The following is a 14,506-nucleotide window of genomic DNA, read 5'->3' as shown; positions in this document are numbered from 1 at the left end:
GTGCCCGAGGTGCCTCATCTTTTCATTTCGTCATTACTCATTCCCGTTAGACCGAAGTGTTTGGTCTTTCTTTCTCTGCGCCCGCTGAGGCTTCACTATATATATATATATACATATCAGTGTTTTCAAAAATATTTTTGGGGCGAGTCTCGGGGCGGGGCGTACCAAAAACGCTCTGAGGCGTAAATTGAAGATGTAGATCCATAAGGTGTAAGTTCTAAAATTTGAGACGTAAGCCCCGAACATTAAAACGTAAGTCCTGGAAGTAAAAACGTACCCCAAGAGTTTTTAATTTATTTTTTTGAACCTTTTTTGTTTTAAATCATATTTTTTATTATTGGTGTAATGATATTTCTCAAATAGTAATTATAATACTTTTTTTCTTCATTATTGATTATTAATACTTATCTCAAATAAAAATCATAATATAGTTTCTATATATTATATGTTATTTATAAAAATTATTTGTAAAATCATTGAAAGACTTACTTTTGCTTATTTTATTAGTAATAAAACTATAAAATTGAATATACATGAGATTACACTACGTAGATCTATGGGACTTACGTGCTGTGTCTCGGGGCTCACGCCTCGCCTCACGCCCCTGCCTTTTAAAACATTGATATCTATACTACATTAAAAGCATGAACTCCAAAAGATCAATGTTAAATTACGGAAATACCCCTCACTTAAAACTTAAAAAGATTACACAAATGCCCCTCACTTAAAACTTAAACAAATTACACAAATACCCCTCACCTAAAAGAACCCCTAACTTCACACCCCTTCCGCAACAAACACCTTTGCTGCGAATAGTCACCGCTTTCACCGGAAAGCCACCAAATTCCCCTGCAACTACCCAACGTTCAATAAAAAACCAAACAACACAACCTCTGGATATTGCCCTATTTATATCAACCACACCCACAACATCGGTTCCCATTGTTAATTCAACTTCTGCTATCGGCGCACAGGTCTGCCATGTTTCCTCCTCTTGGTACCATCTACTTTTTAGCAAACTCAACTCTTACATGTGCAATTTGTAATTAAATTAGGTAAATATTGTTCATCCATCTGCAACCGCATTACAATATTGGACTTGTGCTTGAAATATTTCACTCCACATCAAAGTTTGTAAGTTTTCACTCTCTTTAGGTTTTGAATTATGGTTTTTATTGGACTACTTGCAGCACCTAACAATGTTACAATCGACTTAGTAATTCCTTTCCTTTAACTACTACACACTGCTGCCCAGAATTAACATTGATATTCACTTTCCGCTATGCACCTCTAACCATCCAGATTCATCACAAATGGCGACTGAAACCGAACTATAAAAGCAGAGTGTCCCCATTAACAAGATACCAAAGCACTCTGTTGATTGGGTGATGAGAGTATTGGTTATTCGCAAGGGTTCTGTAATTTCGTACAACAATTCACGCCATGAAGGAACTTTCCAAACTGTAATATTAGTGGACGACGAGGTATCACTTTTGCTAAGCTTACATGTTATCGTTCCTGTTTATTCCCTTTTACTTCTCTAATGACATCACATGTTGCTTACATCAATAATAGGGGATAAAGTTGCAAGCGACACTATTTAACAAGCATATCGATACATGGAAAGACTTCTTGAAGACAAATAAGACATACTACATTGCTAAAGGGTTGCTGGATCGGGTCAACCCCAACTATACTTCTGTGCACAAAGAGATTGAACTGACCATTACAGACAATACAATCATAAAGGACAGTGACCATGTTGTTTCAACACACAACTTCTCTAATGGTTTTGTATCTTTGGAACATGCAGAGAAATTGCCTAATGGTGCCATATTTGGTAACTCTTCACACGACTTATTAGTAATTTCCGTCAAGTACATCATACATATCACTAATTTACATGTCCACTATTCAGACTTGATTTGTGTGTTAGTTACGGTGAATCCCATCATTGTAAAAGGCGATAGCAAAAGACGCGAAATTGTTGTTACAAATGAACTGTAAGTTGTCATTCTTTGTTCTTCGCCCACCGTCCATAATAATCTGCCAGTGCATTCATAATACTTGTCTATTTCATAATCCAGCATGGAGTGTACAACTGTTACTCTATGGGGAGATTTTGCAGAAAACGATGGCGCCTTTCTTGAAAAGCTGAAAGATGACCAACCTATTCTAGGCTTATGCGATGTGCGAGTCTCAATCTATAAAGGTATAGACAACCTCTCCTCTTTTCTGATTGTACACATTTCAAGTATATTTGTTTATTCCTTGATTAAATATGTTGTTTCCAATGTAGGGACTTTTGGGATATCAACTATACCCGTGAGCAGTGTGTTGATCAATCCAATATTTCAAAAAGCACTAGATCTTCGAGCCTGGTACAGAACCTCATTTACTAAATTGCTTGGCAGAATTAATCTAACCTTACTGCCACAACTTCTGTTCAATGAAGAATATAACAACAGAGCCACAATTTTTTTTTATGGAGAACTATATATAACCAGTCCTATCAAGTTTTCATTTAATCTAAAAAAATTTAAACGCACTAACTTTTCCTCAAATATGTGCAACAGTTAACTCACATATTTCTATATATAGGCGTGAAGTCATAAAGGCCGAAAAGAAACCTATCACAACCACACCAAGTAAGGTAATGAGAAAAGCCACAGAAGTGACGTTACTCAATATTATGGATGGCACACTTGCTGATACACAGGTACCTACAAATAGACCCTTTCCCTATCCAAATAGGACCATTGCTTACCAAAAATAATGTTGAATATTGGTTATTAACAATGTCCAGGAAGCTTTATACAAGTTCAAAGCCAAAATTGTAGACATACTCAATATAGAAGAGCCATGGTACTCGTCCTGCAAACAGTGCCACAAGAAAGTGCAAGTTAAACAAGATACAGTGACGTGTCCCAATTGCAACATCCAAAATGGGGAGTATGAAATGAGGTTAGACTTGCCTGAAATGAGCAATCAACATTTTCTGATAATATACACCCAATTTAGCTATGAACACTAACTTATTCACCCTATTTTAAAGATACTCCTTACGACTTGAAGTTTGTGATGAAGAACAACGTGCCCGAGTGACACTATTTGATGCGGCACAAATGTTATTAGGTTGCACTGTCGAAGACTACATCAAAACAACCTCGGAAAAGGTTTGCCTTGTACTTATACCATCTTACACTATAGTTAAACCTACTTTAATCCCAACAAAAAAAAAAAATGTATGACTAACTTTCAGAAATATTTTTAACCTAATATATCCTATTGTTGATGTTTCTTATAGAATGAAGAAAGTATGTACTACCGCAACTTGGTGTTCAGTAAAGACAAAGAATTCAAGTTCCTTGTCCGCATCGATATGAATAATTCGAACCCGTGCAGGAGTCTAATTGCCCAGGAAATACATCCCGTTGAAGATGAAGCAGTAATTTTAATGGCAGATGAATCAAAATCACAAACACCACCCACAAACAGGGCCAACAAATCCAATGCACTAGAAAGACATGTTCTTGAGGATGAAGCACCAATCATAGTGGAAGAACCACAACCTGTGAGGCCGCGAAGGAAAAGGTGTAAGAAATCCAAAGTGATACATGTCCTTGAAGATAAAGCACCACACCTAGTGGCGGAAGTAAAATCTGTGAGACTGCAAACGAAGAGGGGCAAAAAAAACAATGAGCTAGAAATACATGATGTTGGAGAAGGAGCACCAGACATAGTGGAAGAAGCCCAATTTGTGAGGCCGCAAAGGAAGAGGTGTAACAAATCCAATGTCCTACATGTCCTTGAAGATGAAGCACCACACATAGTGTCGGAGGTACAATCCCTGAGGCTGCGAAGGAAGAGGGGAAAGAAATCCAATGCGCTAGAAATACATGATGTTGGAGAAGAAACAACAAACATAGTGGAAGAAGTACAATCCATTATGCCACCAACAAGTCGGAACAAGAAAATCAATAATGAACATCTCCAAATTAAAACTAAGATCAGGTCACAGAAGTTGAGCCATAATGGATGAGTTCCTTGATAGTGTTACCGAGCATTGCGTACCGTCTCCAAATAATGAAACGTCTACAACATAATGTCTGTATGTTAGTAATGTCTGTATTTTATTGGCTTCATCGGCTGCTTATCTAATGTATGTATGTTTATTCTTACCTAATTAAATGTGAATTATGGAAATAATAGCACCTTAATAATTAATATTTCAATCGCTTGGGTTGCTTTTTATATTGTCGTATCTCCCCTTCCAATATAATAACGTATGTTCCTCGACATTGAAAGGATTATACGATTGACTAAATTAAGAAATTATCACATTATAAATAGTTCTTATAGTTGTGTTAAATGGTATAACATTGTACATACGTCAACTAAATTAATAGTCAAAAGGCATTTTGGGAGGATGCTTCTCAAAATTCGCTATCATGTACACACCAAATAAGCAATTACTAAACCACGTATTTCATCATCGAGAGTCCAACAATCTTTTGTACCAAATCACTACAAATATAAAGTGATATAGCGATTTAACTTGAAAATACATGTTTTCCCTCAATAACATGATTAACGTAATTACACACTTATAGAACGACATTGTACAGTTCCAGCACACCCAAATAACCAAAAAAAAACCCCAATAAACCAACGGTAAAGTAGTATTACTTCGCTACATTAACTTATACAGCCAAAAATATCCGCTAAAACTAAAACATCTACCATTGAACGACTAACCCATTAAAGTAAAGACATTGTCTTATACAGAGAAATATTTATACAAACTTGGTTAACTCTTACACGCGTAATGTTTGGTCTTACGACTTTACGGACAAACTCAACAAGAAAAATACTAAGAAACTACAAATTAACAATTTAAAAAAGAAAATACGAAAAGACACGAACCCCTAGGAACACCCATCACCGAAAGAATATTTAAAATAGTAACATCCTTACTACACATTCACATTCAACAACAACAAGTAATATCGTAAAAACACAAAAAAAAAATCGCTACACTTCAAAAAAATAAATATACGGTATATACAAAGTACCCTATAAAATAAGAATTTAAATGTATTCCATTAATACGGCGATACAATTGAAAGATATTCGACGCCGACATGAATGGCACCTCTAGAGCATCACGTCTCTCCAGAGAAGTTACAACCCCCTAAAAAGTTACGCCCTCCTGAAAAGTTACAATCAAACCCAAAAGAGGCCAGTTCAAGAAATGCCACCAGTTCCCCAAGGATATCCTTAAAACAAATGCCAATGCACATCAAACTAAAAAAACACAAAAAACTTTGAATAATTTGTAAGATATTGGCGCACCATTACAATACTATCGACTGCACACATTCATAGTTTCAGCCACTATAGACTGTGAGTATCACACCATTCATTTCATAAAATACTATTGTCGTTATACATTGCACAACTATCTGTACAACTTCACTGAACTGGGACATCTGCACGATTTTCTGAATTGTTGGGGAAAATTGGCAATTCAAACTGCAAATTGTAAGTAACAATTCATTCTTTTTAATCATTGTTGAATCTTCTTACTACTCCACCTTAGTGAACTTCTCTCAATAATCTCTAAATTGGTATGCGCGTGTTGGGAGACTAAAATAACATAAACAAAATACTGGTATGCACCATGGATAGAAAACAAACACCCCTGCCGAGATTTGCTCGGCTAACCTGCGGGCTACTACTTGCTTCACCCTGGTAACCTAAGACAAGGGATACCAAGGTACCTGCACACACACTTAAGGGATGCACACACAACAAAATAAGAAAAAGATGAAAATACAATAAGTAAATGCTACAAAGAAAATGTCAGTTGCAGATGTTCGACTAACTAAACCAACAATGCTCTGAATGTCGGTTAATCAGGGCTAAGTTGAATAAAAAAATAAAAACATAGATGATGATGTATGTATGGACTTGTCCTTAACTAAATATGTACATTTATATTCCTACACAATAAAATTACCCCGTACCAGTTGCACACATACGTAAATCAATATTTAGTAAAAACCTTGTGATGGCAGACCATGATGAAGATGTCCTTTAAATTATTTTGTAAGGTGTACAATAACTTCAATACGTGGTACAGTGTTTACATTGAATGTATTACTTTCATTATTTTATACCTGATTGACTATTTAAGAAAAGAATACACACAACTGATGCATTTACATAGTCACAATATTCAAACAGGTTAGTCATTACTCAAAGGGAGGATAATTAAACATGGAATGCCAATCTAATCAGGGGATGAAAACAACAGGTCAGATATACATGCCATAAATTTAACTGTTAATTTAGAAAGCAAGATCGTTTCGAATGAGAAAATACTAACATGCTTACATCACAAATTCAATAGGACACAAGCGAAAAATACTGACAGATGTAGAAAGGGCATTGCGCAGGGTGCAAAAATATGATGCCTCAACAAAGCCATCGGAAGTTGGATATATTGAACCAAAGTTGAAGAAGCGGAAAAAAAGTTGGCTACTTGAAGCTTTATCAGAGAAGAACTATAATGAAGGTAAATTGACTAAAATATAGTAGCCTAAGACTTACAGACCTTTGAGTGGAGTCAGCAAAGAAATATTCTATGCTAAAAAGGTTGATTTCGAATTGTGAATGTAGGGGAAACAAATGTGAACTTATCAACAACATCTACTCATAAGCTGCAAAAACAATTGGATTGCATCTACTGTCATGCCAGGAGGCTTGAATATGAGCCTCCAACATTATGTTGCGCAAGTGGATATATTAAGTTGGCACCCAACGAAGTTGGAGAGGACTTATACAAATTATTTACAGATGAGTCCAAACAGGACGAGTTATTTCGGAAACACATTCGAGCCTATAATAGCATCTTTGCTTTTACATCATTTGGAGTACAACTCAACAAAGAACTGGCATCTTCAAGGAAAGGCATTTACAGCTTTAAGGCGCAAGGACAAATCTATCACGATCTACCCTCATTAATCCCAAAGGACGACATGCCACGTTTCTTCCAGCTGTACTTCTACGATATAGATCATGAAGTGGCCAACAGAATGTCAATACTACAAGATGCAAATTTATCAGAGGAAGTCATGGAAAAAATCAGGAAAATAATGGAGCAAAATCCGTATGCTAAATTTTTTACACAACTCAAACACCATTCAAGTTTTCAAAACATAGAAATACGTATAGCTGCAAATGCTTCTTTAGATCAACGGGTGTATAACAAACCTTCGGTGGATCAAGTTGCAGCAATTTGGGTTGATGGAAACAATCCAAATATCCCGTTTGAAAGAGATATTGTAGTACACGAACATTCCGGGAACAAACATCGAGTAAAACATTATTATGGTTGTTATGATCCTCTACAATATCCATTGATTCTACCCAATGGTGAAGGAGGTTGGCATCAAGGAATAGTGAAATCACGCAATCCAAATATCGGCATTACTACAGATGCAACAACAAGTGCCAATATATGCCCTCGATCATATGCCAGTGCAACAGAGGTTTTGAACAATGAAGAACAAGGTTAGCACATTTACATTTTGCATTCATTCAAGTAATTCACACACCACACATAGTGTAATAACAAACTCAATTAATATTGCAACTAACAACTTCATATGAAGAGGAAATATATGGCAACAAATATGAAACAACATTAAGATATGTAATGGCTTGAAATATCATATTCCAGCAGGTCTTTGAGTAAATCCAATGAAGGTGGAAAATTTTCACACATACGTGTAAAAAAAAACATTCTATTACAATATGTTTGTGAACGTGATATTGTAATAATATAACATTTATAGAAGGCCACACACTTTCTGATAAACTGAACTCCAAACTAAACTTATTTAAATTATTTGTAGGTGTACGCCGCGAAAAAAGAGGTTGTGTTTCCTGTAGAGAGTACTACTGCTATAAACTACAAGTACGAACAAATGAGAAAACAATTTTGTTACTATGTGGTAGATTGTTACAACAATTTGTAGTGGACATGTACATCAAAATTGGAAACCACACGACTTGAATATTACAGATTCGAACAATCAAATTACAGAAAAGAGATATTACAAGGTATCGTTGATAGTGTTACGTCAGGAGAATGTAGAGGAGAGAAGGTTGGTCAGAGGGTCTTACTGCCAGGATCATTCATCGGAGGCCCTAGGGATATGCGACGACGCTATATGGATGCTATGGCTCTGGTACAAGAGTTTGGAAGACCAGATCTATTTATCACCATGACGTGTAATCCTGAATGGACAGAGATTCAAGAACAACTATGTGTGGGGCAAGTCGCTCAAGATCGGCCAGATTTGGTGACCAGAGTGTTTAGAGCAAAATTACAGGACCTAAAAGACCAAATATTTAAAAAGGAGATTTTTGGCCCTACAGCAGCACATGTTTTTGTGGTTGAATTCCAGAAGAGAGGACTACCACATATACACCTACTACTAATATTAAAAGAAGGTCATAAAATAAGATCAGCAGATCAGTACGATCGATATATTTCAGCAGAGTTGCCTGCAAAAGATAAGCAGCCAGAATTACATGAATTAGTTATCAGACATATGATTCACGGGCCTTGTGGTATAAAACGACAATCAAGTCCATGTATGAAGGACGGACAATGTAAGTTTCACTACCCCCGAGCATTCAACAACAAAACAATACAAGGGAGGGATGGATATCCGATTTACCGAAGAAGAAATGATGGGAGGACAAGTGAGGTCCGAGGTATGAAGATGAATAATCAGTGGGTTGTCCCTTATAACCCATATTTATTGAAGAGATATAATTGTCACATTAATGTAGAGGTTTGCTCAGGTGTTAAAGCAATAAAGTACCTGTACAAGTATATATATAAAGGACATGATAAATGTGTAGTTTACATAGAGTCAGACGATGGTGAAAAGTTCATAGATGAAATCCGCAGCTTTCAAGATGCACGTTGGGTGTCACCACCAGAAGCGATGTGGAGGATTTACGAGTTTACTCTAAGCGAAATGCAACCGGCTGTTATAAACCTACAACTACATCTACCCGGCAAACAAGCAGGTACTCTTAAACATATTCTCACATAGTATAAACAAGAGTCACACTTCTCCAACTAAGGCCATTATTATTAATAAGAACCTTATGTTTTCAAATGTAGTCTACTACTAGAAGAAGCAGAATCTTCAAAATATTGCAGGCTCCCAGTTTGTTCAACAAACTATGCTTACTGAGTATTTCAGGATGTGCTTGAATGACACGGAGGCTCGCAATTATCTATATAGAGAATTCCCCAAGCATTATGTTTGGAATTCCCAATCTAAAATATGGACTAAAAGAAAATCACGCTCTGTGATCGGCAGAATAAATATTGGTAAGTATTACTTTCATTATGTGCTATTTATGACTTGTGGTAACCTAACTAGGCTGCCCTATATCACATCTAATCCTAGAGAAGGTGAAAGGTATTACGAGAGATTATTATTGAATCATGTTTGAGGTCCGACATCGTTTGAAGACTTACTCACTGTTAATGGGTTACATTGTCATACTTTCAAAAAAGCTGCCAAAGAAAGAGGCTTATTAGAATCAGATGATAGCATTTCAGAATGTTTACGCGAGGCCGTAATCTTCAAGATGCCTACAGCTCTTCGAAGTTTGTTTGCGACAATCTTAGTTCATTGCAAACCAACAGATGTGAGACGACTATGGGAAACATATTATAACGATATGTCAGAAGACATTCAAAGGACCCATGACAAATCACCCGAGGCAAAACTCCAGAGTACATTGCAAAGTGTAAATTCATACTTGGAGAGTATGGGTCAGAGTGTTGCAAAATTTGATATGCCACAAATCCAACAAGAATTAAATAAGTGCGACACATATGAATGCCGAGAAATAATCGAAGACATGTCTGTGAAGGTGCCAATTGAAGATATGGAGGCACAATCAAACTTGAATGAACAACAAGCACAAGCTTTCAAGACTATCTTGGAAAGGGCCGACTCTGGAACACCAGGATTATTCTTTGTAGACGGACCAGGTGGAACTGGAAAAACATATCTATATCGCGCATTGCTGGCACATATTAGATCAAGAGGTATGATAGCATTGGCATCCGCCAGCAGCGGAGTAGCAGCAACAATCTTACCGGGAGGCCGGACAGCTCACTCGCGATTTGAAATACCTCTACAAGTTAATGAATCAACAATGACAAATATGTCAAAACAAAGTGGCGGGGCTAAACTTATTAGACAAGCCAAACTAATAATATGGGACGAAGCGCCAATGGCTAAGAGACACACAATTGAAACTATCGACAGAAGCTTTCGTGATATAATGGACAAGAATGTACCTTTTGGTGGAAAAGTAATGGTCTTTGGAGGTGACTTTCGACAAGTGCTACCGGTGGTTCCTAAATCAACGCGAGCAGAGACAGTGAATGCAAGTTTGGTGAGGTCATATTTGTGGCCTTTGATGGAAAAGATTCATTTAACGTCCAACATGAGAGCTAGAGCAGATCCAAATTTTAGTGCCTTCTTGCTTCGAGTTGGAAACAGGGAGGAAACCACAATACGGGATAATTTAATACTACTACCACAACAAATGGTGGTCCACCCAAGTGGTCAGGGAAAGCCAGAAGAATGCTTGGTAAGGGAAATTTTTAAAGGGCTACAACAAAATTACAGATCGGCAAATTTTATTACTGAAAGGGCAATCTTAGCAAGCCGAAATGAATTTGTAGATAATATAAATGAAATGATGACCACTCAATTCCCGGGAGAAACCAAAACATATATCAGCTTTGACTCGGCAGAAGACGATACCAACAATTATTATCAAGAAGAATACTTGAATACATTAACTCCGAATGGTCTACCACCACATAGGTACATCACTATACTCAATCAATCGTTAACATTTATAATATTATATTAGTTTCAATCTGTGTACCATCTCAACAACACATGTTTGGTAAAATACATAACATATTATGTATCTTTGAATTCAACATATTAGATTAGTTTTGAAAGAGAATGCGCCTATCATGATGTTGAGGAATTTAGACCCATCAAATGGTTTATGCAATGGGACACGATTGATTTGTAGAGGTTTTGACAACAATGTCATACATGCCGAAATAACGACAGGAGAATTTGCAACAAAACAAGTGTTCATACCAAGAATCCAATTATCGCCACCTGAGAATGAAGGATATCCTTTTAAGTTTATTCGGAAGCAATTTCCAATACGTCTATGTTTTGCAATGACGATAAATAAGGCTCAAGGTCAAACAATTCCTAATGTTGGATTGTATCTTCCACAACATGTTTTCTCGCATGGGCAACTATATGTAGCATTATCAAGAGGAATCTCAATGGCAACAACGAAGGTATTGGTTATGAATGAACAACCAGATATTAGGACAGGGACATATACAAGAAATATCGTATACAAGGAAGTATTATGTTAGACAAGTTCTCAATCTTTTTTACCGTAATGAATTTGCAACAAAACTAACACATGACATGAAGCTAATCAAAATGTCTTGGCTTATATTTATAGGTTCAGTTGTTAAAGAGACGAGCTAACCATCGAAATGCAACTTATGAAGGAGATGCAACTATTGTGAAAACTTTTATATTGTTAATTAGGATACAAATGACTTCATACTCCTAGAAGGTATCCTATATTTTGGAACAATGTCATAACATGAACCAAATGTGGCATTGTGCAATATTACATATCCGCTTATAGATAGAGCTTTGGCACCATTAAGTGCATCTAATACAAGCCAATTAGCCGGACTTAATGGAGTATTATTTATAAACAAATATTTAATAACTAAGAAACATCTATACAAACAAATCCCTTATGACATAGGCCATATATTTAACACATAGACTATGCATGCTTTACTGCTTCACAATTGTAGGCAAAAACTAGTATTTAGTAACTGAGAAACATCCATAACAACAAATCCCTTAAGTGACATATTACATATATTGAACAAATGGAGATTTCATGATTTACTCATTCACAATTGTAGGCATCACGAGACTAGGCAGCCACGTGCAACGCACGTGCGGTAAATCTAGTATATATATATACATACATTATGAAATAGTACGTAATAATCATTTGAACAAAAGTATTACTTTGACTAAAATCCATTTATGCATTAAGAAAATTTCAATTGATCTTTTAAATCACAATACTAATTATTTCTACTTTTAAGAATTCCTTTTTAGGAAAAACAAAAGAATCTTAAATAAAATACTTTAATTAGTGCAACCAACTAAGTAACTTTTTAAAGGTAAATATCATTACCCCCAAATAATCAATATAGGCCGATCAAGATTGAACTCGCACGGCACCACCCGCCTGCCTGCCGCCATCTCCAGCCGTAATTGGAGAGAAAAAGGGGAAGTGAGAGATATCGAGGGCTGTTAGTTGGGATCGCAATACAAATTCAAGATTAAGCTCTTCCTTCATTTTTGAGGACAATTTATTAATACAGAAATCTTGCGAGCTCAAAAGGAGTTTTTCTTCATCTGATAAAAGGGATGTCGCAGAAATTCTCTGCCACACTCAGAATTGGGGATTTGAATGATTACATAGCTCCCTCACAGGGCTGTGTAGTTTCCCTCAAATCTAATTCTAATAGAATCAACAAATCCGAGGTATACTTTTTTTTTTTTTGAAGGTTAGGGTTTTATTTTTCATGGAAGGCTTTGACATATTTCCTTTGATGAATCAGCATGAAGTAATGTAATTCTTATTTTTGAGCTTTTCGGTGTAGGGTAAAAAAATGTATTTGAGCTCTTAGACATAGATTTTGTTCATGTTAATTTGAATTTAGACTTGTAGGATTTGGGGGTAAAGAGGAACCTTTATGGTTAAATAATGAATTTTACGCAAGGGTGAGAGTGAAAATTGACTTGTATCTCTTTGGACTGCAATTGGTTTGTTGCGGTTGAAGAACTAGTGCTCTAACTAATGTTATTAATGCTTTACTTGGCGGATGACCAGAATGTGGGAAAAGCTGGAGCTTTGAGCAAACCAGTACAAACAGAACCCGTCAAAATTTCTCTCAAAGATTGCTTGGCTTGCAGGTATTATCTCTTTTCTCTTGCTAGGATATAGCATTCTAGGCAACCAATAATTATGTGGACAAAGGAGTGTAAACCAATAATTAATCTAATGCAGTTAAAATCATGTCAATCAAGTCCAAAGTCTACTATAAATATTGGATTTAGAATAAAAGATGTAATTTTAGGTTTTTAGTGGCCAGTTAGCTGATACTAAATTTCTAATTTCTTAATTAATTAATTTCAACCACATTGTTTTCTTAACAACGAAGGTATCATTGTATCAACTATATATATATATATATATTAACTAGTGTTGTGCTACTTAAGTCTGTGAAAACACGTTAGCCTTAGTACCTTGATGCTAAATTTCTAATTTCTTAATTAATTAATTTCAACCACATCGTTTTCTTAACAACTAAGGTATCATTGTATCAACTATATATATATATATATATTAACTAGTGTTGTGCTACTTAAGTCTGTGAAAACACGTTAGCCTTAGTACCTTGATGCTAAATTTCTAATTTCTTAATTAATTAATTTCAACCACATCGTTTTCTTAACAACTAAGGTATCATTGTATCAACTATATATATATATATATATTAACTAGTGTTGTGCTACTTAAGTCTGTGAAAACACGTTAGCCTTAGTACCTTGATGCTACGCTAAAGAGCTATGTGAGACAAAGTGCACAACTTGGCTTCACCAAGCTTCGGGGCTTAAGCGTGCTTTAAGTGACCCTTTAACAACACTGGCCCTGGCTATATATCGACTGACGATTCAAATAACCTGAATCTTTTAATTGTTTTGGTTATAAGGAATTGTGTGCAATGTTTGTGTATATATTAGAACTCCTGCGCTGGTCCTTGTTTGCTGTGAGTTCAGCTCCTATAAGTTACTCATAAAAATGTTACTTGATAGGCTATTAATTTTATTTAGTTTTACTTTGTATTTGAATTTTGTTGCTTGGGAAACTAAAAACAAATGCCTCTCTCTATATGTATGATTTAACAACGGTGAGCAACTGAGCTTGTTCCCTGATTGCAGTGGGTGCATTACGTCAGCAGAAACAGTCATGCTTGAGAAGCAGAGCTTAGATGAGTTCCTTTCCAATTTGGAAAAGGGAAGGACGACGGTTATTGTCTCTCTCTCCCCCCAGTCTAGGGCCGCTCTCGCTGTTCATTATGGACTTTCTTCACTTCAGGTTGGTTTTGGTGTTGGTATTTTCATATTTGTAGTTTACTGTCTGCAGTATATCTTCTCACCTGATATGACCGATGTAAATATTACTTCCATCTTTTTGCTCTTGAAAAACATATATTTTTTGGGGGTTGTTTGGGGGGGGGGGGGGTACATGG

At 36.1% G+C, this 14,506-nt stretch overlaps 2 protein-coding genes across 2 annotated transcripts in view; both read left to right on the top strand.

The window, feature by feature from the left end:
- Window positions 1–6,282: 6,282 nt before the first annotated feature.
- On the top strand, window positions 6,283–11,524 carry LOC107062081 (uncharacterized). Its single transcript, XM_015312307.1, has 7 exons — window positions 6,283–6,319; window positions 6,416–6,580; window positions 6,685–7,556; window positions 7,923–7,984; window positions 8,093–9,111; window positions 9,611–10,940; window positions 11,071–11,524. Exons 1-7 carry the CDS (start codon window positions 6,283–6,285, stop codon window positions 11,522–11,524), a joined length of 3,939 nt encoding a protein of 1,312 aa, XP_015167793.1.
- Window positions 11,525–12,374: 850 nt separating this feature from the next.
- Window positions 12,375–14,506, top strand: part of LOC102598408 (protein NAR1) — a 6,440-nt gene continuing 4,308 nt past the window's right edge. Inside the window, exons 1-3 of the mRNA XM_006355241.2 lie at window positions 12,375–12,734; window positions 13,084–13,166; window positions 14,196–14,352. Coding sequence (XP_006355303.1) covers window positions 12,618–12,734; window positions 13,084–13,166; window positions 14,196–14,352 — 357 coding nt within the window. The 5' untranslated portion in view covers window positions 12,375–12,617. The remainder of the gene's footprint in view (window positions 12,735–13,083; window positions 13,167–14,195; window positions 14,353–14,506) is intronic.

The sequence above is a fragment of the Solanum tuberosum genome, unplaced genomic scaffold (assembly GCF_000226075.1).
Source record: "Solanum tuberosum cultivar DM 1-3 516 R44 unplaced genomic scaffold, SolTub_3.0 scf00198, whole genome shotgun sequence".
NCBI classification, from domain to species: Eukaryota; Viridiplantae; Streptophyta; class Magnoliopsida; order Solanales; family Solanaceae; genus Solanum; species Solanum tuberosum.
Note: the sequence above shows the minus strand (reverse complement) of the source record. Positions and strands in the feature narration are given on the sequence as shown.

Bases quoted from the DNA above. Each gene is read 5' to 3' on its own strand.
- LOC107062081 (XM_015312307.1), top strand. From the start codon at position 6,283: ATGGAATGCCAATCTAATCAGGGGATGAAAACAACAG. The intron at 7,557-7,922 runs GTTTTGAACAAT...AATTATTTGTAG, and splicing joins CATATGCCAGTGCAACAGAG to GTGTACGCCGCGAAAAAAGA. The intron at 7,985-8,092 runs GTACGAACAAAT...TGAATATTACAG, and splicing joins ACTACTGCTATAAACTACAA to ATTCGAACAATCAAATTACA.